General features: G+C 48.0%; 2 protein-coding genes across 3 annotated transcripts; both read left to right on the top strand.

Annotated features, from left to right (window-relative positions):
• The first annotated feature begins 17 nt into the window (after nucleotides 1–17).
• On the top strand, nucleotides 18–9,684 carry LOC146356203 (uncharacterized). Of its 2 annotated transcripts, XM_084831519.1 has the most exons (7): nucleotides 18–1,311; nucleotides 2,369–2,585; nucleotides 2,955–3,470; nucleotides 3,827–3,953; nucleotides 4,656–4,738; nucleotides 5,240–5,366; nucleotides 7,084–9,684. In XM_084831519.1, the coding sequence occupies exons 3-7, from the start codon at nucleotides 3,027–3,029 to the stop codon at nucleotides 8,361–8,363; spliced, it is 2,061 nt and encodes a 686-aa protein (XP_084687645.1). In that variant the 5' UTR covers nucleotides 18–1,311; nucleotides 2,369–2,585; nucleotides 2,955–3,026; the 3' UTR covers nucleotides 8,364–9,684. The 2 variants fall into 2 exon arrangements, with proteins under 2 accessions (XP_084687645.1, XP_084687644.1); XM_084831518.1 differs by lacking the exon at nucleotides 2,369–2,585.
• A 4,473-nt stretch (nucleotides 9,685–14,157) lies between these two features.
• On the top strand, nucleotides 14,158–25,668 carry LOC146356202 (zinc finger protein with KRAB and SCAN domains 5-like). The gene is made up of 6 exons (XM_084831640.1): nucleotides 14,158–14,216; nucleotides 16,241–16,830; nucleotides 17,098–17,224; nucleotides 18,410–18,492; nucleotides 18,955–19,081; nucleotides 23,010–25,668. The coding sequence occupies exons 2-6, from the start codon at nucleotides 16,387–16,389 to the stop codon at nucleotides 24,017–24,019; spliced, it is 1,791 nt and encodes a 596-aa protein (XP_084687766.1). The 5' UTR covers nucleotides 14,158–14,216; nucleotides 16,241–16,386; the 3' UTR covers nucleotides 24,020–25,668.
• Nucleotides 25,669–26,397: the final 729 nt, after the last annotated feature.

Here is a 26,397-nt window from a genome sequence, read left to right as displayed (position 1 = left end):
GATTTGATTCAGTTTAAGGTCGCTTCCTATGCTCCCTCCCTCACGTGAAAACATCTAAGGGTGTAATCCTATGCATGATTAGACAGAGAAAATGCTGGCTGGGGAATGCTGGGAGTTATCGGCCTTTTCTCTGTCTAAACATGCATAGGATTGTGCCCTAAATCCTTCTTCCCCAGCTGGGTGAGCTCCAGGAGTGTTGGAGTACAACTCCCATACTCCTCAGCCAGCATGGTTTGTTTGCTTGTGAGGAGGAAAGTGTTCAGACCTTCCCAGGGACACAGCAGGCTGGGGGTCTTCTGACACTATACGCCTTTATTCAGCAGATTCTGAGCAGAGCATGCTAGCATGGGTACGTCGCGCACACACAGGAGGGCCACACCCTGGAACAGATGAGCAGTGACTTGCACACTTTGCCATTTCTTGCTGCTCCACAGTGCTCAGCCAGTCAGATGCTAACACGCTAGTGGGGGCTACTGCAGGGAAAGCATGTCCATACAGGGAACAAAACCTCCCAGCGCAGTTTTCTGATCTACTTACGACACCCCAGCACATCTTCTTCATCTGCTTGCCATGCACGTCCACTTTCTCACCCGTGGCAACGTTCTAGGACACCCAGAGGGAGCGGGAGGCCTATTTGTAGGGCTGCAGCCTGAGCAAAACTACAGTTTTTCTCTCTCACTTGTCTTATGGATCCTGGCTTGTTTGGGCACAACACGCCATCATCCCTGGTCTGCACAGAACGCTAAACCAGGCTTCCCAACCCCGGGCCTTCCAGATCTCTTGGACTACAGCTCCCGGCGTTCTCTGACCACAGGCCATGCCAGCTGAGGATTGTGGGAGTTGTAGTCCGACCCCGCTCGGCTGAGGACGGCCACAGCCCGCCGCGGGGCTTCCCGCGAGTTCTTCCTTTGGCGCCCCGCCCCGCCCGCTGGGCACGGGCGTCTCTGCTGGAGCAGCGGGGCGCGCGCGGACACGGCGAGCTCCTTCCCAGCGCTGTCCGGCGCGGAGGAAGAGGGCGGCCCGCGGTGTCCTTCCCGGGCGGCCTGCGGGCCCGCCCGGCTTTCCTCCGCCGGGCGCCCTTCGCGCAGGGGGCGCCGCGACCGAGTCCCCTTGCGCCGGGCGAGGCTCCTGCGGGGTTAAGGGCGCGAGCTGGCGCTCCCAGAGGGCCGCCGGGAAGCGGCGCAGACGGATGCGCCTTTGGGGGCGGTACCCGCGAATGGGGACCGCCACTTCCGGCCATCCTCCTTCCCGGCCTGGGGGGCTTGTGTGCCCCCCGCCAGTTCTCAGCCTCCGCGGCCCCCCCGCGCTCCGGTGAGTGGCGGGGGCGCGAGGCTGCCAGGGGGAGGCGAGGCCAGGCGGGGCGGGGCGGGGCGGGGCGGGGCGGGAGAGGGGCGGGGGGACCCGGGATGGAAGATGCCGGGCTGGGCGGGGGGGGCAGGAGGGCCCCCGCCTGCAGGGAGGCCGAGGAGGGGCTGCGACAGGAGTTCGGGCCCCCGCCTGCCTCCCCTCAGCCCTGTGCAGCCGACTGGGTGGAGGACAGGTGTAAATTAACATGTTGTTGTTTATTGCCTTCCTATACCGCCCCATGGCAGAAGCTCTCTGAGCGGTTAAAAGAAGTTACAACGTTAAAATACACTGTACAACGTTTGAGCGCCATTTACATAAAAGCACACACACCATATAAACATATAGCATGTAAATGTACTAAATATGAATGGTGATTTAAATAGCAAAGGGGAGAAAAGGGGGGGGGGCTGATTCAAAGAATTCGTTCACATCAAATTTCCCTCAGGCGCCATTTCATCTATTCCGTAAGCAATAGTGCAAGTGTGCAAATCAGGCAAGAGTGTAAATATTCCTATATTTTAAGGAAGGATTATGAAACACTGATTCTTAGTTGACATAGAAAACTTAAGGCGCAATCCTATGCCTGGATAGAAAGAAAAAAGTCCTACAACTCCCAGCAGTTCCCAGCCAATCTTCCTCAAGCAGCTTCTTGGGATGAGCCCTTTGGGTTCTAGAATTATGAGAGGGAGAAAAATGTCTCCCTATCAGCTTTCTCCACATTGTACATAATTCTGTACACCTCTATCATGTGTATAGAACTTCCCTCAAAGGCGAGTTACTCCAGGCTCTTGGTCATTATACTTGCCCTTTTCTGCAACTCTACAATATCCTTTTTTTGTATGCGGTTTTGAAAACTGTACACGGTACTGTGAGTGCAGTCACACCATGGATTTGTATAAGGGGAATATGAATGTGGCAGTTTTATTTTCAATAAATTAAAACTAAATCCTCAGTCGCAAAGGTGAAGGACCCTTTCCCCAGTTTCTGGCTCCTCTTTGAGTGTTTCACTCCTTTCCTATAGGGAAGAAACCCTGTCATTCACTGGAATCAACCGTTTTTTCCTCTCTACCTTGACATGTTGTAGAAAAATTAATCGACTCATGTGTTCCTATAGAGACTTTTATTGGCTAAAGAAAATCACATCTCAACAGCTGTTGGGGTGCAAACCAATGCACCTCCAGCATCTGGCCGTGGTACAAAGCTGCTCCCCTTCCATTCTCAAGCAACTGATTATATAGGTTTGTAATTAACATATGAATCATAGACCTATTTGACTTATCGATTAACTGATTCATTCGCAAGTGATAATGAGGAGTCAGCAGCTACAGAAGGGTCAAGCAACAATGACAGAAAATTGCAAATCAGCACAAGACTGCCTGTCCAGGCTGTCATGGGCTTCCAAGGTGCAAACTGCAATTTGTACTTCTTCCTTCTAAAAATATTATTGGTCTCAATCATTTCTCAGTTATAAGCAGATTTCTCGTCCCTTGTTATTTTCCTTTGCAAGCTTGTTGATTTCAATAATGTGGCCTAGTATAGCCTGATTCAAAACACTAAAGCTTGCAGCCTCGCTTTCTCCTTTCTTGTCCTTTATTTTTCTTCTACAGTAGCCCCAGCAGTTTACAGTGGTTCCTGCCTTGAACCATTTGGCAAAAGGTGAAGGGGATCTGTCCACCCAAATGGAGGCTCCCTTGGACAACAAATTGGAGACAGAAAATCAAAATTCGGGTGGCCCAGAGGCAAGAAAAGCCCCCCATACCATCCAGGTTGGGAGCAGCGGCGAATTCCTGGAAGCAACTGTCCAGAAGATGCTGGGTGTAGACCCCTTCAGTTCAGCCATGCAGCACCAGCGTTTCAGGCAGTTCCGCTACCAAGCGGCCAAGGCACCCCGAGAGGTCTGGAGCCGACTTCACCATCTTTGCCTCCAGTGGCTGAAGCCAGAGAAACACACCAAAAATCAGATCCTGGACCTGGTGATCCTAGAACAGTTTCTGACCATCCTTCCGCCGGAGATGGAGAGCTGGGTGAGAGAATGTGGAGCGGAGACCAGCTCCCAGGCGGTGGCCCTGGCAGAAGGTTTCCTCCTGAGCCAGGCAGATGCTGAGAGGCAGGAAACGCGCCAGGTGAGAGGGTTTCATCCTGGTGGCTTCAAATGGCTGGGGGTGTGAGCAAGGACATCCTAAAACAGCCCTCCCCAACCTGATGCTGTCCAGATGTCTTGGGCTACAACTGCCAGCATGCCCCAGACACCATGTAGTCCAACACAACTAGCGAACACCAGGTTGTGGAAGGCAACCAAAAGAACCCAAAATAACAACGCAAAAGGCAACCCAAAAGGACCCTCCAGTTTCTCTTGCCGCCTTTGAGAAGGGGATGACCCAACACCTTTCTTCACCAAGCTCCCCAGTCCTTTGCATGTCCCCTTCCTCTTCTAAGCCTTCTTCCCACTCCCTGCCTGGGATCCCCGTTGCTGTTTCAGGTCCAGGGGCCGTTGGCGCAAGAGGCCCTTGATTTCCCTGAGGCCAAGAAGGCTCCGTCAGCTGCCCCACAGAGAGAACCGTCCAGGTGGATCATGCCGGAGGCTGGCGGAGGGGCCACCTCTCTGGGTAAGACTAACGTGTCTGTGCTTGGCCTCCCTGCCTAGAAGAGGCCAGCAACCTGTGGGTGCGTCTCTTTTCCTCCGAAGCGACTAGGGTGTTTGGGAAAGGGCTGTAGCTTGGCGGTAAAGCACAGGCCTGGCTCCTGGGAAGTCCCAGCTTTTGTGCCCAGCATCTCCAGGTAGAGCTGGGAAAGAATCCTCTCTGAGGGCCAGGATTCAATTCTGGAGACACTTTCAGGGGCTCCATTCCAGTGGGGGGCCGGGTGGAAGGCAGAATGGGGCAGAGGCAAAATAGCAAAAAGAACTGCATATTTGGGCCTCAAGCTCTCGCTGCCAGTAACCCAGGCTTGGTAGAGAGTAACCCAGGCTTGTTTCAAGCTTTTAGAAGGGGAGGAAAGTAGCAGCAGGGGAATCAACTGGGAACACTGTGCCCCATGGTCCCATGGTCTGGCTCCATATACGGCCACTTCCTCTGCATGTCTCCAGCCTGTTCCAAAGTTTATTAAAAATAGTGGGAAAATGGTTTAGTTTCTGAGCATTTAAATCTTTAGATGTTTAAATATAGGGTTTTATTTGTGCCCAGTGGATGAGGAGGACCATGTAAGCCACTTTGGGTTCCTTGTAAGAGGAACAAGGTGGTATAGAGACGACGACGATGATGATGATGATGATGATGATGATTTTCCAGCTGCCTTTGTCTCCCTCATAGGCAGTGAAGTGGCGCTGGCGATGTGTTCTGGGTCGTCTCCCCTTTGCGGTGGAGTGGAAGGAGTTGCCAGGCAGCCAGGCCAGGTAGGGAAGAGGTCCTGGGGGAGATGGCAGGGTGCAGCCATGGGGCTGGAGCCAGGACCTGCCTTCTGCAAGAGAAAAGGCTCCACTCACAGAAGGTCTATGCCATGTTTTGGGGATCCCCCCTCCCCCCAACGTGACAGCTCCCCCCGTTCAGAAGGGTCTCCTGGCTCTCTGTATTCCATTTCAAGGGAACTGGAGGGGCTGCCGTGGGAAGGAGATGGCAGGGAACTTCCCTTCCGCCAGCGCAGTTGATCCAGCTTCAGTCCTGATCCAACCCTTGGTGTCTCTGACTCTTGCATGTCTCTCTTGAGTCTGAAAGGATCTGCGTGCTCCCTTTGCTTCTGCACGCTAGGAAGGCCATCGCTGCCACTCACAAAGGTTTCTGTTCTGCAGTTCAACCTGTTACTTCCTTCCCTTAACTCCCCTTTTGGATTTTGCTTAGAAGGGGAAGAAGCGTCATGTTCATGCTTCCCCTTCTCCTCCTCCTCCTTCTAATTCCAGGGCCTGGTAACCTTTGAGGAGGTGTCTGTAGATTTCTCCGAGGAGGAGTGGGCTCTCTTGAATCCAGACCAAAGGGCCCTGCACAGGGCAGTCATACAGGAGAACTCTGGGATCGTGGCTTCTCTGGGTACGGCTCCCTCTTTGTCTAGAAGTTGCCAATTATTTATCGGTACCCAGCATCCTCTTCTTCCCATCCATTCTGTGGACCTCTGCCTTGGTTGGTGAAACCTCTAGCTTTAGGGTGGCCCAGGGGCTGCTTCTTGGCTTGGTGACTCCAATATGGCACCTCTCTTCTGTGTTTTGTATCATGGCCAAGAAATTCTTTAACTCCTTAAAAGAAAATGCCTACGGGACAGGGCTGTTTGACATCGGATCCAACTGTGTCACGAGGGGGTGTGTTCTCCTTCACTGAAGGTACTTCTAATCTGTTGGCAGGCATAAGTGAGCGTAAAACAGGACAAGCAGCTAAATACTTTGCTGTGGCAATCAAGGTGCGGTCGCAATGAATTAATGGCTGACAGGAACAGTTGTTGGGAGATAAGTGGCATGGGTGCTTCTTATAACAAAGGTCCCCAACCCTTTTGGACCCGTGGGGACATTGAGGAGTTTGAGAAACTGCTGTGGGCACCACTACGAAATGGCTCCCACGGAGGATGTGGCTAGTCACCTAATGGCTGCTGTGGGGACCTAGCTAGTCAAAACTGAACTAAAGCGGGGAGGCAGAGAGAAATGGTGAGGCTGGGAGTGAGGGGGAAGCAGCAAGGCAAAGGGGAAGAGGGGAGAGATGGAGCCAGGCTAGAGGCTAGAAAGGGAGAGAAAGAAGACTGCCCTACATTTTCCAAGTTTTTTTTTTAACAATTATTTTGAAGGGGTTGGGAGGGGAGAGCTCCATAGGTACTGGGTTGGGGACCCGTGGTTTGTAGCGTAAATTTGGTTGCTGATTTTATGTGAACTATGTATGTCTGTTTAGTGTTTTTCATCTTCTCATCTTGTACTGTTTTGCTGTAACAAGCGTTTTTTGTTCTAATCTCTAGAAAATCCAATGGACTAAATTGGGGGTGGGAAGCTATTTTGGGCCCATGGGCACATTTGGGAAATTGATGACCTGTCTTGGGCGCCACCACAAAATGGCTGTCATGGGAGGCGGGACCAGGGACTAACCTGCCCCAAAGACTGAGTACAAGGCAGAGGTGGGGGCTGAGCCCCAACATAGGAAACAGCTCCTTTGAACCCACAATTTTCAACACCCGGAGGAACCTAGTTCACAGTAATCCCAATTCTGTTAAGAGAATGTGGCGATTTGCTCTTAAAAAGTGAGAGGGGAAGGGCCCTTATCCCTGTATTGAATAGACACCTTGGAGTTGAACCAGTGGTGGCTGGAGGCTCCAGTTTTGGTGGGGCTATGCATGCATTCTAGTTTTCAGTCAGAAGCAGCAAGAACTCTAACAGAGGTATCCAAAGCATTGAACCCTATCCCTAAAATGGTTTCAGCACATTGGATGACTCTTTTAGGGGTCTGGCTGGTTCTGACTAAAACCAAGAATGGAAGCACAGCCCCACTGAAACCGGAGCCACCAGCCTCCACTGGTTTAGCGTTATTGAAGCTGACGCTGGACAGCCATCTGTCAGGGCTGGTAGAGCTTCATCCTGCTTTGCAGATCCTGCCATGAGCACAGGGTTGGTCTAAATGACCTCCAAGCTCCCATTGGACGCTCAAATTCTAACATGTAGATCAATGTCATTTACCTTGGCTGGAGGCAGCTCTCCACAGTCTCCGTGTCCTCATTTTAGGCTCCATCTCTTTCTTGGGCTCTTACTCCTTTTCTGTCTCTTCTTTCCAAAAGTGGATGGATGGGTGAGCAAGAGTGAGGAAGAACCACCCAGCGGGTTACCGGGAGGAGCCAGATGTAGAAATGGAGGACACCAGAGAAGGAGGAGGAGAGGAAAACGGAAGAAACAAGATACGTCTTCTGCTCATCGAGTTGGCGACATCTCAGTCCATGGAAAAATAGCCAAAGGAAAGGAAGGGCATAAGTGCCCAGTGTGTGGGAAAAGCTTCCGCTATAACTCGAGCCTAAATTATCATTGGAAAACTCACACAGGGGAGAAACCGTTTCAGTGCTCTGAGTGTGGAAAGAGCTTCTGTGAGAGGGAACGCCTTACTGAGCACCAAAGAACCCACGCAGGGGAGAAACCATTTAAATGCTTGGAGTGTGGAAAGAGCTTCCCTCGGAGGAGAAACCTTACTGAGCACCAAAGAACACACACAGGGGAGAAACCGTTTAAATGCCCTGCATGTGAAAAGAACTTCAGTCAGAGGGGAAACCTCATTAAACACCAAACAATCCACACAGGAGCAAAACCATTTAAGTGCGTGGAGTGCGGAAAGAGCTTCCGTCGGAGGGAACACCTTACTGAGCACCGAAGAACCCACACAGGGGAGAAACCATTTAAATGCTTGGAGTGTGGGGAGAGGTTCATGTGGCATGTGCAGCTTACTTCCCATCAAACAATCCACACAGGGAAGAAACCATTTAAATGCCCTGAATGTGAAAAGAGCTTCAGTCAGAGGGGAAACTTCATTAAACACCAGAGCATCCACACTGGAGAGAAACCGTTTAAGTGTTTGGAGTGCAGAAAGAGCTTCCGTCGGAGGGAACACCTTACTGAGCACCAAAGAACCCACACAGGGGAGAAACCATTTAAATGCTTAGAGTGTGGGGAGAGCTTCATGTGGAAAGAGCAGCTTACTTCCCATCAAACGATCCACACAGGGAAGAAACCTTACCAGTGCTTGGAGTGCGGACAGAGCTTCTGTAGGAAGCAAAGGCTCATTAGACACCAAAACAACCACACCGGTGAGAAGCCATATAAGTGCTCAGACTGTGGCAAAAGCTTTACTGCTCAATTGTGCCTTTCCAGGCATCAGAAAACACACACAGGGAAGAGATCATATAAATGCCTGGAATGTGGAAAGAGTTTCAGGCAGAGCTCACACCTTACTGTACATGAGAGACTTCACACAGGAGAGAAACCATTTAGATGTTTGGAATGCAGAAAGAGCTTTACTCAGAGATCAGGTCTCACCTCCCATCAAAGGACACACACAGCAGGAAAAGTATAGAACGGTCTGGCGTGCGGAATGCACTTCAGCCAGACTACAGTTCTCACTTCGCATTTTAGAATGCATTTAAAGGATGCCTGTATGAAGAACCAGAGCCAACCTAAATCTTTGGCAACGGCAACAAAGAATCATGTGGCACCTTGAGAGCATAAGAGCCATGCTGGATCAGACGAAGGGTCCATCTAGTCGATTCGTTCGGTTCAGACAGTGGCAACCAGTTGCCTGTGGGAAACCCATAAGCAGGATCATGAGTGCAACAGCACCCTCCCGCCCTTGTTCCCCGCAAGTGGGGTATATAGGCATCCTGCCTCTGATACAGGAAGTAGCATATGGCCATCAGGACTAGTAGCCATTGATCACTTTCTCCTACAGGAATTTGTCCCATCCTGTTTTAAAGCCATCCAAATTGGTGGCCATCACTACAGCTTGTGGTAGCGAACTCCACAGATTATGCACTGTGTGAAGAAGTCCTCCGTTTTATCTGCTCTTATAGTCCCATGAGTGTAATGTCAGATCAGTTTTCATGGGAAGTTTCCAATGAAGGAGACTTTCTTTCTGAAAGTGAATGCCACTCTTGAACATTAGAGCAGTCCACCAGGCGTTCTTGTTTTTTAAATGTGGCGAAGGACCTTCTAAGATCCACCCATTTTGTGAACCTCTGGTTTCATGTAGCGTTTTAACCATTCATAGCGAACGACAGTGCACATTATATCCAGTGCTTTAGTGGAGAGGCTGTAGCTCAGTGGTAGAGCCCCTGCTTGGCATGTAGAACGTCCTGGGTTTGATCTCCGGCTCCTCCAGTTAGGGCTAAGAAAGAATCCCCTATGAAACCCTGGAGGGCTGCTGCCGGTCTGTGTCGACAGTACTGGGCTAGATGGACCAAGGGTGCAGGCAGCTTCCTGTGTCCCTCAAAAAGGCACAGCACCAGGAAGAGCGGCTGCTGGCACACTGCTCTCCTATTTTCACCATGTTTCTATGTATTGCTATGTATTAGTATGTATTCATAAGCCTTTAGGTAGCTCAGTTCAGAGTAGATTCCCTTACATCCCCGCCTCCCTCCATATATGCCTGTCAATCTATCTTTCCTGTCAATAAAGTTGTTCCTTAATTCCTATCCTTTCTCCTGTATTCACTTAGATTCTTTCTAGAAACTTCCTGAAAGGCCCAAGTGGGTAACCTTGTAGTCTAGGAGCCACCAACGTGAACTTTCCATGGCCTCTAAATTTCCTGTATAAACAATGACCATTTGTAAATGACTGTGAACTCCAGCCATAACCAGTTGCAAATATTTCAAATGCTGCCATTGTAAAAGTGCCCTCCATGATGTACAGTTGCTTTGATCACTCCATGTTCGCTCTATGAACTGCCAAAGAAGTTGCAGTGAGGTGGAGATGAAGAGTGAATGAGTGTTTACTGAGGGCAGGCACACACAAAACCAGCAATTGGGGATCAACTTAAAAGAACTTAAATAATTTCTAAACAAAAGAGGACTATTTAACATAAAGGTTGAAGATGTAATAATAACAAAAGGAACACTTCATGGTCATCGGAAGAGCCATTGGGGGCATTTGGCAACAATCATTCAGGGATGGGACATGAAGTATAAAGAATTGGCAACATTGAGGCTTCCATGCTGAAATTCCTGATCATATGTAAAGTATAAAAGACTTCTTCCAGGAGTAAGGGGGGTGGGAATAGTGGACAATTGGACTGATCAGCATGCTTCGCCAATTTCCCTGGTATGAAAGTATCAAAGACCCCTGCAGCTGCAATTTACCTATAAGCGCTTTATAACTGCAAATGGCATAAAATGCGCTAATTACACCTGTAATTTGCACAAGATATGCTAATTGCAGCTGTAGTTAGCATATCTCCCCCTGTTTAAAGCAGAAAATGCCTGTGTGAAAAATGCGCTAATTACACATAAAATGCTCTAATTGCAGCTGTAGGTAGCATATCTCATCCTGTTTAAAGCAGAAAATGTGCGAAATCTGGAGGGTAGAGTAGGGTTTTGGGGAAATCCGTGGATCCCCAGCAGCCTGAATTTCCCTGTGGTGGACCCCCTCCCCCCAGTATTGGATATCGGGGGGGGGGGAGTTCACACATCCCTATTATTGAGTAATATCTATTGTAAAAAGGTAAAGGTAAAGGTGTCCCCAACCAGTCGTGTCCGACTCTAGGGTGCGGTGCTCATCCCCGTTTCTAAGCCGAAGAGCCAGCGCTGTCCGAAGACGCTTCCGTGGTCATGTGGCCGGCATGACTGTACACCGAGGTGCACGGAACGCTGTTACCTTTCCCGCCGAGGCGGTACCTATTTATCTACTTGCAATTTCTTGCTTTCGAACTGCTAGGTTGGCAGGAGCTGGGACTGAAGACGGGAGCTCACTCCGTCACGCAGCACTCGGGTCTCGAACTGCTGACCTGCCGACCTTCCAGTCTGCAGTTCAGCGTCTTAACCACTAAGCCACCGCGGCCCCAATATCTATTGTACCATCATACTTAATTCAGGGCTGGAAAGCCAAACTTGTGTCCACTTTTCAGTTGGGAACTGCAGTTGAACTTGGGTCCTTCAAGAAATCCTTAAGCTTCTCTCTAAAACTTGGTCATACCTATCACTGTCTCTTTTGTATCGTGTCTGATCAGCTGGGGAAGTTACAGGTTTTTATAACATGCGTGTCAAATGGAGCGAGGGTCTGTCTCAGGTTCCTAGAGGACTGCCCTCTTGACAGTCCTTCACATCCGGAGGCCGGAACAGATGTTAAGCTAACCAGCCTGTAATTTTCCAGATCCCCCCGGATCCCTTTTTGAAAATTGGTGTTAAATTGGCCATCTTCCAGTCCTCTGCTATAGAGGCTGATCTTAGGGACATGTTGCAAATTTTCAACAATTTCATATGTGAGTTCTTTGAGAACTCTAGGATGGATACCAACCGGGCCCAGTGATTTATTTGCTTTCAGTTTATCAATAAGGTTGAGAACTTCATCTTTTGTCACCACTATTTGCCTCAGTTCCTCAGACTCCCTTCCTGAAAACATCAGTTCAGGCACAGATATCTGTCCTATACCTTCTGCAGCGAAGACGGATGAAAAGAATTCATTCAGCTTCTCTGCAGTCTCCTTGACCTCCTTCCGTACTCCTTTAGGTCCATTGTCATCCAGTGGTCCAACTGCCTCCCTAGCTAGTTTTCTGCTTCTGATACATTTAAAGAATTCTTTATTGTTGGTCTTGATATTGTTAGCAATATGCTCTTCAAACAGCTTTTTTGCATCTCTTATTGCCTGCTTGTATCACCTTTGTGCTCCCTTTTGTGTTCCTCACTTGGGTAAGACTTCCATTTTCCAAAGGAAGCCTGCTTTTCTCTAATAGCTTCCTTGACGCTGCTCGTTAACCATGCCATCCACCTCTTGGACTTGTTGCTACCTTTCCTAACCCATGGTATACATTTTAGCTGGGGTTTTGCGTAATCAAGCATTTTGAAGGGATTTAATCCTCTTGACTCCCCCCCCCCCTTTAACGTCCTTTTCACCAGTTCCCTCATTTTAGAGAAGTTTCCTCTTTTGAAATCAAATGTGACTGTGTTGGAGTTCCTGGGCAAGTGCCCACTTAAATATATATTAAATCTTATAGCACTGTGGTCACTGTTTCCAATTGGTTCCTCAACATTTACATCTTGTACTAGGTCCTGGGCGACACCATTTAGGATTAAATCCAAGGTCACCCCCCCTCTGGTCGGTTCTGTGACCAACCGTTCTAGGGCACAGTCGTTTAGGGCATTGAGAAATTTAATGTTTTTCGTGACTAGAACATGCATTGATCCAGTCAATGTGGGGGTAATTGAAATCGCCCACTACTACTTCCTTGTTTGGACGCCTCCATGATTTCGTTTTCCATCTCAGGGTGACTCTGAGCATTCTGGTCTGGGGGACAGTAGCACGTTCCCAGCACTAAATTAGTTTTGGAGCCTGGTATTGTCACTCCCAGCACTTCTGTGGACGAGCCTACCCTTTCAGGTGTTCTAGTCCGCTCGACACTACGCCCTCTTTGACGTACAGGGCAACACCTCCCCCAGTACGCCCTTCCCTGTCCTTCCTGTGGAGTTTATATCTAGAGATGACCGCATCCCACTGGTTCTCTCCTTTCCACCAGGTTTCTGTAATGTCCACTACGTCCAGCTGCACTGGTTGCCTGTGTGTTTCCGAGCCCAATTCAGAGTGCTGGTTCTGACCTTTAAAGCCCTAAACAGTTTGCGGGCAAGTTACTTGAAGGACCGCTTTCACCCCTATCGGCTTGCCCGCACTTCATGATCAGAGAGAGATCCCTTCCAAGACCAAGAGGGAAAGTTTTATCATTTATGGTGGACTTGTAAAAAAGCTAAAACATTTTTGGAAACGAATACAGTCTTTAACTCAAAGAATATTAAACTAAAGCCAGAAACTTTTTTTATTAGGACTAACAAATAAACATGTAAAAAAGAAGGGGGGAACCCTCTTTCTCTACATGACAATGGCTGCAAGGTTATTGTATGCACAAAAGTGGAAGAATGAAACAGTACCAACTGTGAGCAAGTGGATCATGAAAATGATGGAACTGGCAGAGATGGCAAAACTTACTATTATAATTAAAGAAGGGTCAACAACTAAATGTATGTTAGATTGGAAACCTTTTATAGAATTTGTACAAGAAATAGAGACAAATGATATATATGTATGTGGATTTTGAACTTTGAGATGGTTGATTCTCTTTTTTCTGTTGTTGTTAAAATTAGGAGAAAGGAGATTATGTCTGTGAACTCTATGTATGATATACAACTAAGATAAGAACTAGAGAATAATAAGCATTTGTTGTGTAAGGGGAGCCAAAGGTAGATATCTTACAGTCTTAAGAGATACTTTAGTGTAGGTGTATTGTTGTTGTGTTTCTGTTGTTGTGTTTTGTTTTAAAAATATATATATATAAAAAAGGAGATCCCTTCTCATATGCCCACCCATGAGAGCAGTCAGGTGGGTGATCTCTGCAGTAATCCCACTCCTTTGGAAGAAGTCGCCATCGGGGGTCCAGCGTGCTCTGTCGTTGCAGGCTTTTAAGAAGGCCTTGAAACCATATTATCTTACTGTGGCCTCCTCTGGATATGACTGCTATTGTTGCTGCTATGGCCATTGTTGTTGCTGGTTTATTGTTAGCTTTTACTGTTTTTATTGCTTTCAATATTTTAAATGTTTTCCTGCATTTTACTGCTGTACGCCCCCTTGGGAGGGCTTCTGCCCGGAAAGGTGGCCAAGAAATGTTATAAATGAATATTCCTACCATTGCTCACAGGTCACCCCAAGGCACTGAGGTGGCAGGGTTCCGCCCAGCCCACCCTGGCACCCTCCAGATGCATTGGACTGCAACTCCCAAACTGCAAGGCTGGCTGGGGATGATGGGAATTGAAGCCCGACACACCCAGAGGGCAGCAGGTCAGGGCAGGTGGCTGCTCTAGCCCCATCGCCACGATGGCTGGGGAGGATGGGAATTGAAGTCCGACGCACCCGGAGGATGCCGGGTCAGGGCAGGCGGCTGCTCTAGCCCATCGCCACGATGGCTGGGGAGGATGGGAATTGAAGTCCAGCACATTCGGAGGGCTGGGGAAGGACCACGGCTGGCTGCACTCTTGCTGCGCCGACAAGCAGGCGGAGGCGCCCCCGCCCGTCCCGCCCCTGGGGGTCTTCGCGGGGCTACAGCCAGAGAGTGCGGCCCCCTAGAAGGGCAAAGCGGAAGGGGGGCTGCGGCCTGGGCGAAACTTCCGGTCCTGCCTCCCCTTCCCCGGAAGCGTCTCTTGGCGAGGGCAGCTCTGCAGCGGCTCCGCGGGGCCCGGTGAGTCCCGCGCGCCTGTGGGTGTCCGGGGTGGGGAGGCCGCCCAGCCAGCCAGGGGCGCGTCCTCGTCGGGGAGCGGAGAAGAGGCTCGCGCTTCGCTCTCGCCCAGCCGCAGGGCGCTCCTGGCCGCCCCTGGGGCGCCTCCCTCGGGGCCCCGCACTGCTTCTGAGAGCAGGTTCAAGCCGGGTGCCCCTGTGCGTTTCTCGCTCATACTTTTAAGCCACCCGACAGCCCAAGGGTCGAATAAGCCCTGCGCAGAGTGTGGCATCATAGAACAGTGGGGTTGGAAGGGCCTACAAGGCGTCGAGCCCCCCCCGCTTAACGCAGGAACCCAAGTCAGAGCATCCCTGACAGACGGCTGTCCAGCCTCGTCTTGAACGCCTCCAGGGTAGACCCATTGAAAGGAATGAGACTTTAAGTGAAAAACAACTGACTGCAGCCCCATTCATTTCAGTGGATCTGCACGATGTTTCTTATTAATAAGGATTATTAATATTAAGAATATTAATAAGGATTATTAATATTAAGAATATTAATAAGGATTATTAATATTAAGAATATTAATAAGGATTATTAATATTAAGAATATTAATAAGGATTATTAATATTAAGAATATTAATAAGGATTATTAATATTAAGAATATTAATAAGGATTATTAATATTAAGAATATTAATAAGGATTATTAATATTAAGAATATTAATAAGGATTATTAATATTAAGAATATTAATAAGGATTATTAATATTAAGAATATTAATAAGGATTATTAATATTAAGAATATTAAGGATTAATATTAAGAATATTAAGGATTATTAATATTACAAATATTAATAATATACAAAAAGTCCTGCTGGATCTGACCAATGGCCCATCTGTTCCAGCAGTCTGTTCACACAGCAGCCTACCAGCTGCCCACAGGAAACCCACAAGCAGGACATGAGTGCAGCAGCACCCTCCTGCCCATGTTCCCCAGCAACTGGTGTACATAGGCACACTGCCTCTGATACTAGAGGTAACATATAACCATGATGGCTAGTAACCACTGATAGCCTTCTCTTCCGTGAATTTGTCCTCTTCCCTGTCAAAGCCATCCAAATTGGTCACCATCACGATGGGCTCCTTCAGACAGAGCTTTTATCCTGTGATTGAGATTGCTCCTTCAGTGAAGTTTGCGGGCTCTTTACATGACGCTGTGAACCGCCAAGGTGTCTCCTGCACTAAATGCCCTTTGTTCCATTTTTAAATAGATCACAGATAATGAGCTATCAAATTACCCCATTGTGTTCTGCTTCAGTTTCCTCCGTGAAAAGAGGAAAAGCGGCAAGAAGAGTTGCGAGATCAATGAAAGATAATGGAAGACTTGGATACTGGGAGAAGGAGGGGGAAGGGGGGGTGGGGGAAAAGGAAGCACGTGAAAAAGGGAGTCGTGATCCTGCATTTAAAACGGAAGCAGAAAGCCCCATTTTAAATGCAGGACTTCAGGCTGGTGTAGCGATGCCCTTAGTCTTTTGGAAATGAATTCCATAGTTTAACACTGTGCTGTGTGAAGAAGTCCTTCCTGTTATCTGTCCTCAGTCTCCCACGAATCAGCTTCATGGGATGACCCCTTTAGGTTCCAGTATTATGAGAAAGGGAGAAAAATGTCTCCCTACTGTATTTTCTCCACACCGTGCATAGTTTTGTACACCTCTGTCATATCTCCCCTCACTCACTTGTTTTCTGAGATAAACAATCCCAGCTGTTTTAACCTTCTGTCATAGGAGATTTGCTCCAGCCTGTTGATCATTTCAGTTGCCCTTTTCTGCACTTCTTCCCACTCTACAATAGCCTTTTTTTAGCTGCAGTGACCAGAACTGTACACAGTATTGTAAGTGTGGTCACACCATGGATTTGTATAAGGGGAGTATGACCTTGGCAGTTTCTTTTTCAATAAACTAAAACTTAATTCTCAGTCACATAGATGAAGGACCCTTTCCCCAGTTTCTGGCTCCTGACTGAGTGTTTGACTCCTTTCCTGCAGGTAAAAGACCCTGTCATTCTCTGGAATGAACTGTTTTCTCCTCTTTGCTTTGACATGTTGGCTTTGCCAAACTTAATAGCCCAGCAATTACAACAGTTCCTGCCTTAAACAGTTTGGCAAAAGCTGACTCTCATCTGTCAGCCCTGATGGAGGCTCCCTTGGAGAATACATTGGAAACAGAAAATCGAAATTCGGCTGGCCCAGAGGCAAGAAAAGCCCCCCATACCATCCCGGTTGGGAGCAGCAGAGAACTCTGGGAACTAACTGTACAGAAGATGCTGGGTGAAGACCCCTTCAGCTCAGATGTAGAGCGCCAGCATTTCAGGCAGTTTTGTTACCAGGAGGTTGAGGGGCCCCGAGAGGTCTGCAGCCGACTTCACAGCCTTTGCTGTTGGTGGCTGAAGCCAGAGAAACACACCAAAAATCAGATCCTGGACCTGGTGATCCTGGAACAGTTCCTGACCATCCTTCCACCGGAGATGGAGAGCTGGGTGAGAGAATGTGGAGCGGAGACCAGCTCCCAGGCGGTGGCCCTGGCAGAAGGTTTCCTCCTGAGCCAGGCGGATGAGAAGAAGCAGGAAGCGGGCCAGGTGAGAGAGTTTCATCCTGGTGGCTTCAAATGGCTGGAGATGTGAGTGAAGACATCCTAAAACAACCCTCCCAAACCTGATGCTGTCCAGATGTCTTGGACTACAACTCCCAGCATCTGAAGGGCTTAGGTTACAAAAGACTGTCCCAAACTTCCAGTTTCTCTTGCCGCCTTTTAAAAAGGCGCACACCTTTCCTCATCTCATTCTCTAGTGCTTTGCAGGTCCCCTTCCTCTTCCAAGCCTTCTTTCCACTCCCTGTTCTTTCAGGTCCAGGGGCTGTTAGCACACGTGGCCACTAATTTCCATGAGGCTGAGAAAGATCCATCGACCACCCCACAGAGAGTGCCGTCCAGGTGGATCGTGCAGGAGGCCGGCGTGGGGGCCACCTCGCTGGGTAAGACTATTGTGTCTCCTCTGTGCTTGGTCTCCCTGCCTAGAATCGGCCAGAAACCTGTGGGCTGCTTGCCTTTTCCTCTGAACCCATCTAAGGCATTTGGGAAAGGACTGTTGCTCATTGGTAGGCTGCTGTAGCTTCAATCCCCAGCAGCTCCAGGTAGGGCTGGGAAAGAATAATCACGGAGGGCCATTCCCTATCCGTTCTCTATCTAAACTACACAAGCACAGCACTCTCTTTATCTATCACACCATTTCACACAGCTCCATTCACTCAGCCAGTCATCTCGTATATGCAAATACATCATACCTCCTGTGACTCATACCTTCATTCCCTAGATCTGCTTACCAGAAAACATAGAGTCATAGCATCAAGATACATATAGAAACCCAGTTTCATGACATATATACATGTGACATCACAGGTCGCATTCCAGTTATGGGCAGGGCTGAAGGCAAAATGGGTAGAGGCAAAATACCAGCATATTTGAGCTTCAAGCTCTCACTGCCAGGAACGAAGCCTTAGGAGAGACATTGCAAACTTTAAAATGGGGTGTGTGTGTGTGGCAATAGCAGGATACCCCACTGGCAAAGGGGGTGGGGCCAGGCAAAGGGCGGGGGCCATCTGGGGTGTCTCAGGGCCTGAGGTTCTCCTCCCCTGGTGTCAACTGTATTGTGCCACATGGTCCTGTGGTCTGGCTCCATTTAAGGCTGCTTCCTGTGTATGTCTCGAGCCCCTCCCAAAGGTGATTAGAAATAGTGGGAAAATGTAATTTCAAGACATTTAAATCTTTAGATGTCTAAATGTAGGGTTTGATTTGTGCCCAAGAGCCAGTGTTTGCGTGTGTGTGTGTGTGAGAAATATATATTTTTCCTATGCAAGGAATGCAGCTTACAGATGTATACACAACATCTCTGATGGGCATGCCAGTGTGGTATAGTGGTTAGCTATGGGACTCAGGAGATCCAGGTTCAAGCCCCCACTCAGCCATGAAGCTCCCTGGGTGACTTTGGGCCAGTCACGGACTCTCGGCCTGAGCTGCCTCACAGGGTTATTATGAGGATAACATGGACAGCAAGAGGAGGACCAGGTAAGCCACCTTGGGTTCCTCACAAGGGGAAAACAGGCAGGATGTATATATATATTTTTTAAAAGGTGTTCCAGCTGCCTTTGTCTCCCTCATAGGCAATGAAGCTCTGCTGGTGATGTGTTCTAGGTCGTCTGCTCTTTGCGATGGAGTGGAAAGAGGTGCTGTGCAGCCAGGCCAGGTAGGGAAGACGTCCTGGGGGATACGGCAGGACACAGCCATGGGGTTGGATCCAGGATCTGTCGTCAGTGCGAGAAAAGGCTCCACTCAGGGAAGGTCTATGCCCTGTTTGGGGGGATCCCCTTTCTCTCCCATCAACCCCCCCCCCATTCAGAAGGGTCTTCTGACTCTCTGTGTAGCACTTTCAGGGGGCTGGAGGGGCTGCCATGGGAAGGAGGCGGTGTTGAAGGCCACTTCTGCGATAGCAGCTGATCCACCTTCAGTCCGGATCCAGTCTTGGGTGTCTCTGAGTCTGAAAGGATCTACCAGCTCCCTTTGCTTCTGCCCACTAGGGAGGTTGTCACTGCCACTCGCAAAGGTTTCCGTTCTGCAGCTGAGCCTGCAGCCTCCTGGCCTTAATTCCCCTTTTGGATTTTGCTTAGAAGGGGAAGGAGTGTTAAGGTCACTTTTCTTCTAATTCCAGGGCCTGGTAACCTTTGAGGAGGTGTCTGTGTATTTCACCGAGGAGGAGGGGGCTCTCTTGGATCCGGACCAAAGGGCCCTGCACAGGGCAGTCATGGAGGAGAATTTGGGGATCGTGGCCTCTCTGGGTATGGCTCTCCCTCTGTCCAGCCAGTTATTTGACAATACCCAGCATCCTCTTCTTCCCATTGATTATGTGGGCCTCTGTCTTGGGTGGTGAAACCTTTACCCTCTGAGTGGCTCAGGGCCACCTCCTCCCTTGTCTCCAGACCGAGTCGACGACCAGTGTGGCACCTCCCTTCCCTTTTTTGTGTCATGGCCAAGAACTCCTTTTTAAAATATTTCACATTTTCTTTTAAGTACTCAGGTGATGGTGAGTTCTCCTTCACTGAAGGTATTTCAGATCTATTGGCAGGCAAAACTAGAGAAGTAAAATTTCTGGAAATTTTGAGACCATGAGAAAAAAAAATGTGGGGGGTGTATTTGGCAATATTGAACAACACTACTATTGAACAACACTACAAGCGAGAAGGATCTTGGAATTGTTGTCGATCACAAACTGAATATGAGCCAACAATGTGATGTGGCTGCAAAAAAGGCAAATGCTCTTTTGGGCTGCATTAATAGAAGCATAGCTTCCAAATCCCGGGAAGTACTAGTTCCCCTCTACTCAGCACTGGTTAGGCCTCATCTGGAGTACTGTGTCCAGTTCTGGGCACCACATTTTAAGAAGGATGCAGACAAGCTGGATAGGGTTCAGAGGAGGGCTGTCAGGGTGGACACTGAGCCCATAGAATCCCAGAGTAGTTCTGATTCTGAGGAAGAGCAGTCGCTCCTGGGAGAGGAGCACGCTCCTCTTTCCCAGGGCCCGCAGCTGACGGAGATTCCTCCCACCAGCATTCCTAGTTTAGATAGCAGTCCAGGGAGTGACCCAGCACAGATAGCAGACTGGGTGGATGCGCGACGCCGACGCAGAGAGCGGCGCCAGATGGAGGGCGCGGAAAGGAGGCGAAGTTCCAGGTTGGCGCGCAAACAATGGCTGCGCCCAGAGGCTCCAAGGGAAAAGGGGAGGGACTCTCCCTAGTCCTTAAGTTCAGGGGTCTGCCAGTAATTCCCTTTCAAACGGGGACCAACTGTTCCAACTTAGGGCATAGGTACTGTGCTGCTCAGATCTAGTTGCAATCGGTATAGTTGTTAAGTTGTAAAAGAAGAATAAAGCTTTGAAAGGAATTCCTTTGTCTGTGTCTGGACTTGGCTACTGGTTTAGACAGAGAGAGACCTCCAAGGAGCCCTTGACAAGGGCAACAAAGATGATCAGGGGACTGGAAACAAAGCCCTATGAAGAGAGACCGAAGGAACTGGGCATGTTTAGCCTTGAGAAGAGAAGACTGAGGGGAGATATGATAGTGCTGTTCAAGTACTTGAAAGGTTGTCACAGAGAGGAAGGCCAGGATCTCTTCTTGATCATCCCAGAGTGCAGGACACGGAATCATGGGCTCAAGTTACAGGAAGCCAAATTCCATCTGAACATCAGGAAAAGCTTCCTGACTGTTAGAGCAATGCGACAATGGAAACAATGACCTAGGGAGGTGGTGGGCTCTCCCACACTGGAGGCGTTCAAGATGAGGCTGGACAGCCACTTGTCAGGGATGCTTTGACTTGGACCCCTGCATAGAGCAAGGGGTGGACTCGATGGTCTTGTAGGTCCCTTCCAACCCTACTATTCTATGATTCTATGATTCGATTCTATGATCTAAAGTCACTTTGTGACTTTGTTGTCCTCAACCTGGTGCCCTCCAGATATTGTGGACTTTAGCTCCCATCAGCCTCAGGCACCATGGTCAATGGTCAGGAATGCTGGGCACTGTAGTCCAAACCATCTGGAGGGGGCCAGGTTGGGGAGGGCTGCTTCAGGAACATGAGCAGCCTTTCTGTTCCTAAGGTTATTTTATGTATAACTTAATTTGCTCATACAATTGTCATTGTATTTTAAAAGTTTTAAAAGTAAACTCCGTTAGTAACATTGTAATTCTTGTCTGAATCTGTTAGAACTGCATTAAATGACTGCAACAGCATCAGAAACACAGGACTGTATAGAACAAACCCAGACTGTCAAGAATGCACCATGGTGACTCTGCTCACATGTTGGGAAACTGAGCATAAATGTCTTATCAGTAAAATATACTTTAGATCAATAATTTCAATAAGGAATGAAGGAACTAACTATGCTGGGAATTTGAGAGAGGATTAAAGAATACATTTCCCCCCATGGCTTCATTATTTCTAGATATTTTACATCTTGCATCTTTCTGTAAAAGTGTTCTTATTAAATAGTTTTTAGAAATCATTCTGGGGGGAGTAAAGGCTGGGTAGCAATATATAAATACTTTGTCTTAAATTCTAAAAGAAAATATTTCATAATCCAGAGCTGTTCAATTTTTCAAAAAACAAACGGTCCTTGGAAAAAAAAAATTTCCCTAATTTTTCTGTTTTTTTTCCAGGCCTTCACATCTCTAGGCATAAGTAAGGGTGAAACAGAACAAGCGGCCAAATATTTTGCTGTGGCAATCAAGATGAGATCACAATAAATCAAGGGCTGACAGTAACAGTTATTGGGAAATAAATGGCATGGATGGTGTTTATAACAGGGGTCCCAAACCTTTTGGGGCACATGGGTACATTTGGGAATTTGAGAAGCTGCATGACCACAAAATGGCTTCTATGGAGGATGTGGCTAGTCACGTAATGGCTGCCGGGGGTCCTGGCTAGTCAAATGTGTGTGAAGGAGGGGAGGCAGAGAGAAATAGTGAGACTAGAGGCTGGGAGAGGGGGAGAAACAGCAAAGAACAGAGATGGGGAGAGAAATAGGCTGGAGGCTGGGAGGGCATGGGGAATCACCAGGCAAAGGGGGAGAGAAAGAGCAAGGCTAGAGGCTAGAAAGGGAGAGAAAAAGACTATTGGTACCATTTTCCAAGGTTTTTTAAACAATTATTTTGAAGGGGACAGGGAGGGTTGAGCTTCATAGGTGCTGTGTTGGAGCTCCTAGTTTGTAATGTAAATTTGGTTGTTAGGCTTTGTATGATGTTTAGCATTTAATTCGTTATTTTATGAAGAGTTGTATTATATATTCTGTTTGATTTCTTTTACATATCTTAATTTATTGTTGTTTTACTCATAATGCTCTAATTGTTTTTATGCACTAATATATGGAAAGACGGATGGACGAAATGGGTGGCGGGCGGGCAACTGTTTTGTGTCCATGGGCACATTTGGGAATTTGTTAAACTGTCCTGGGCGCCACCACAAAATGGCTGTCATAGGAGCTGTGGCCAAGGAAAAGTCACCTGCCCAAAAGACTGAGTAGAAGGTGGAGGTGGGGGCTGAGCCCCAGCAAACTAAGAAGCTCCTTTGAATCCACAATGTTCAGCACCCACAGAAACCGATTTTATAGCAATCTCGGGATTTCTTTTAAAAAGAGGGAGGAGCAGGGCACCTTGATGGGTGACAAGAAAGGTGTCCGGGGGTCCACTGGTGCCCAGAGGGACCACACTGCTTTCCCCTGCGCTGAATAAACACTTTGGGTTTGGAGTAGTGGAGGCTGTGTGGGTCCGATTTCAGTTGGCTGTGAATCCATTTGGGTTTTCGTTAGAACTAGCCAAAACTCTAAAGTATCCAAAGTGCTGAATCTATATTGGGCCTAGAGCCCAGAACTTTGGCTAGCTCCTTTAGAGTTCTAGATGGTTCTGACTAAAACCAGAATGGATACACTGCCCCACCGAAATTGGAGCCACCAGCCCCCACTGGTTTGGAGGTATTTAAGCTGAGGCCTGATGGCCATCTATCAGAGCTGTTGGAGCTGCGTCCTGCATTGCAGATCCTGCCATGAGCAGAAGTTGGACTAAATGATCTCCGAGGTCCCATCGAATGCCAAAGTTCTTTTATGTGAATCGGTGTCATTTACTTGGCTGGAGGCAACTCTACATACTCTGTTTCCTCATTTGTGGCTCCATCTCTTTCTTGGGCTCTGACCCGATTTCTGTCTCTTCATTCCAACAGGAGATGGGTGGGTGAGCAAGAGTGAGGAAGAACCACCCAGCACATTACCAGAAGGAGCCAGAGGTAAAAATGGAGGATACCAGGGAAGGAGCAGGGGAGGAAAAAGGAAGCAAAAAGAGGCCTCTTCTGCTTATCGAGGTGGCGAAGTCTCAGTCCAAGGAAAAATAGCCAACGGAAAGGAAGGGCATAAGTGTCCAGCGTGTGGGAAAAGCTTCAGTTATAAATCAAGCCTAAATTATCATTGGAAAACTCACACAGGGGAGAAACCGTTTCAATGCTCCGAGTGTGGAAAGAGCTTCTGTGAGAGGACAAACCTTGTGAAACACCAAGTAATCCACACAGGACAGAAACCATTTCAGTGCCCTGAATGTGAAAAGAGCTTCTGTGAGAGGGGAAACGTCATTAAACACCAAAGGACCCACACAGGGGAGAAACCATTTGAGTGTGTGGACTGTGGAAAGAGCTTCCGTCGGAGGGAACACCTTACTGAGCACCAAAGAACCCACACAGGGGATAAACCATTTAAATGCCCTGAATGTGAAAAGAGCTTCTGTCACAGGGCAAACCTTTTGAAACATGAAATCATCCACACAGGGGAGAAACCATTTCAATGCCCTGAATGTGAAAAGAGCTTCTCTCAGAGGGGAAACTTTATTCAACACCAAAGCATCCACACAGGAGCAAAACCATTTAAGTGTCTGGAGTGCGGAAAGAGCTTCAGTCGGAGGGGAAACCTTACTGAGCACCAAAGAACCCACACAGGGGAGAAACCATTTAAATGCTTAGAGTGTGGGGAGAGCTTCATGTGGAACGTGCAACTGACTTCCCATCGAACAATCCACACAGGGAAGAAACCTTATCAGTGCTTAGAGTGTGGAAAAAGCTTCCTTAAGAAGTATAGGCTTATTAAACACCAAACCATCCACACCGGTGAGAAGCCATATAAGCTTTACCACTCAATCATTCCTTACTACACATCAGAGAACACACACAGGGCAGAGACTGTATAAATGCCTGGGTTGTGGAAAGAGTTTCAGGCAGAGCTCAAACCTTACCATACATCAGAGACTTCACACAGGAGATAAACCATTTAGGTGTTTTGAATACGGAAAGAGCTTTACTCAGAAAACAGGTCTCGCCTCCCATCAAAGGATACACGCAGCAGGAAAAATTGATAAATGTCTGGGGTGTGGAATGCATTTCAACCAGACTACATGTCTCACTTCACATCTTAGATTCCATTTGAAGGATGCCTGTGTAAAGAACCAGAGCCAACTTAAATCTTTGGCAACAGCAACAAAGTATCATGTGGCACCTTAAGCTAGGCAGGATCAGACCAAGGATCCATCTAGCCAGCATTCTTAATTCAGTGGGTAACCATTTAACTGTGGGAAACCCATAAGCAGGACAAGAATGCAACAGCACCCTCCCAGCCATGTCCCCCAGCAAGTGGTGTATATACACATCCTGCCTCTGATACCAGAGGTAGCATAGGCCATCAGGATTAGTAGCCATTGATAGCCTTCTCCCCCAGGAATTTGTCCAACCCCCTTTTCAAGCCATCCAAATTGGTGGCCATCACCACAGCTTGTGGTAGCGAATTCCATAGTTTAACTACGCGCTGTGCGAAGAAGTCCTTCCTTTTATCTACCCTTAAAGTTCAACAAATGTAATGTGAGATCAGCTTTCTTGGGATGTTTCCAATGAAGGAGACGGTTGCTTTCTGAAAGCGGATGCAGGGCTGAAATGCTGGAGCAGTCCACCAGGCGTTCTCGTTTTTTTAATATTAAGTGTTGAAGGACCTTGTAGGATCCACCCATTTTATGAACCTTATGTTTGATAGGGTGTTTTAACCATTTATAGCGAAGGACAGTGCACATTTTATCCAGTGTTCTAGCGGAGGGGCTGTAGCTCAGTGGTAGAGCCCCTGTTTGGCATGTGGAAGGCCTCAGGTTCGATCCCCAGCTTTTCCAGGTAGGGCTAGGAAAGAGTCCTGCCTGAAATCCTGGAGAGCCCTTGCTGCTTGTCAGTGGGCTAGATGGAACAAGGGTCTGACTGAGGAGAAGGCAGCTTCCTACGTTCCTAAAAAGGGCCTGTACACCAGGAAGAGCGGCTGCTGACGCACTGCTCTTCTACTTTTGCCATTTTTCTATAAATTGCTATGTATTAACATGGACAGTTGGACCCGACAGCGCGCTTTGGCAGTTTCCCTGGTCCAAAAGCAGCACACGTTCAGATCCAGCCTGGCCAGCATAGCAGTGTGGTGTAAGTATGTCGGGGGCAAAGCTTGGGAGGGGCATCTCTCTGCCAGTGCATTGGGGAGACGGGAATGTCTGTTGTATTGTCATACTTAATTTACATAGGAACATAGGAAGCTGCCTTACACTGAGGCAGATCACTGGCCCATATAGCCCAGTATTGTCGACACGGACTGGCAGCAGGTCTCCATAATTTCAGGCAGAATTCTTTCCTTGCCCTACCTGGAGAAGCCAGGTGTTGAACCTGAGACCTTCTGTATGCCAAACATGTGCTGTATCACGCTGAGCTGCTTGAGGCTTCATAGCCAACATGTGGGGCTAGAAGGCCAAATTTGTGCCCACTGTTACTTTAGGAACTGCAGTTCAACTTGGGCCTTGCAATAAACCCAGAACCTTCTTTCTAAAACATTGTCATTGTATCTATCTCTGCCTGTATAAGATCCTGTGATTTTCACAGCCTGACCAACTGGGGAAATATATAACTCAAAGTTAGGAGTTAGTTGGTTATCCCTTTTCTACTGCCTCCCAGTTGACCGATTCTCATGAAACACACTTCATTAGAAAACCCATGACATACAGATTCCACAAATAACAGTTTTTACTATAATTCAGTCAGCAGTTTATTTATGTCCATAAAGCTTTTTAAAAAAATTGACTATGAACGTTCATTTTAGTTTCAAAAAACTGTCATGTATAATTAAGGAAAAAGTTAATCGCAAATTGGAGCAAAGTCAAATATGAACATCAAAAAGTCTCTGTACACCTTTATAAACACAGCTGCAGGCCAAAGTACAATGCTATGCCAGTATCGTACAGCCTGCAAACAAATCATGAAGGGTTAAGAGACACCTACAGTTCAAAGTAACCCAGTCAATGTTTACATTGAAATATTGCATTTAAGGAAGTTTGGTAAAGGTAAAAGTTTGGTAAAGGTGCAACAGAGGCGGCACACACAAACACCCACGTGCACACGATTCCATAGGTGAGGCACGGTGCTAGTGCCACAAAACCTATTCTAAGCTAAGCAGTCCTAGATGTAACTTTCCCTCAGGGGAGTTGCTCCAGCAGCTTGATCATTTTGATTGCCCTTTTCTGCACTTTTTCCAAATCCAGAATATCCCTTTGTGTGG

The sequence above is a fragment of the Heloderma suspectum genome, chromosome 2 (genome assembly GCF_057233095.1).
Source record: "Heloderma suspectum isolate Gila_16-S chromosome 2, 16-S_ref, whole genome shotgun sequence".
Taxonomy (NCBI): domain Eukaryota; kingdom Metazoa; phylum Chordata; class Lepidosauria; order Squamata; family Helodermatidae; genus Heloderma; species Heloderma suspectum.
The sequence above is the reverse complement of the archived record's forward strand: the minus strand, read 5'-3'. Positions and strand labels throughout refer to the sequence as shown.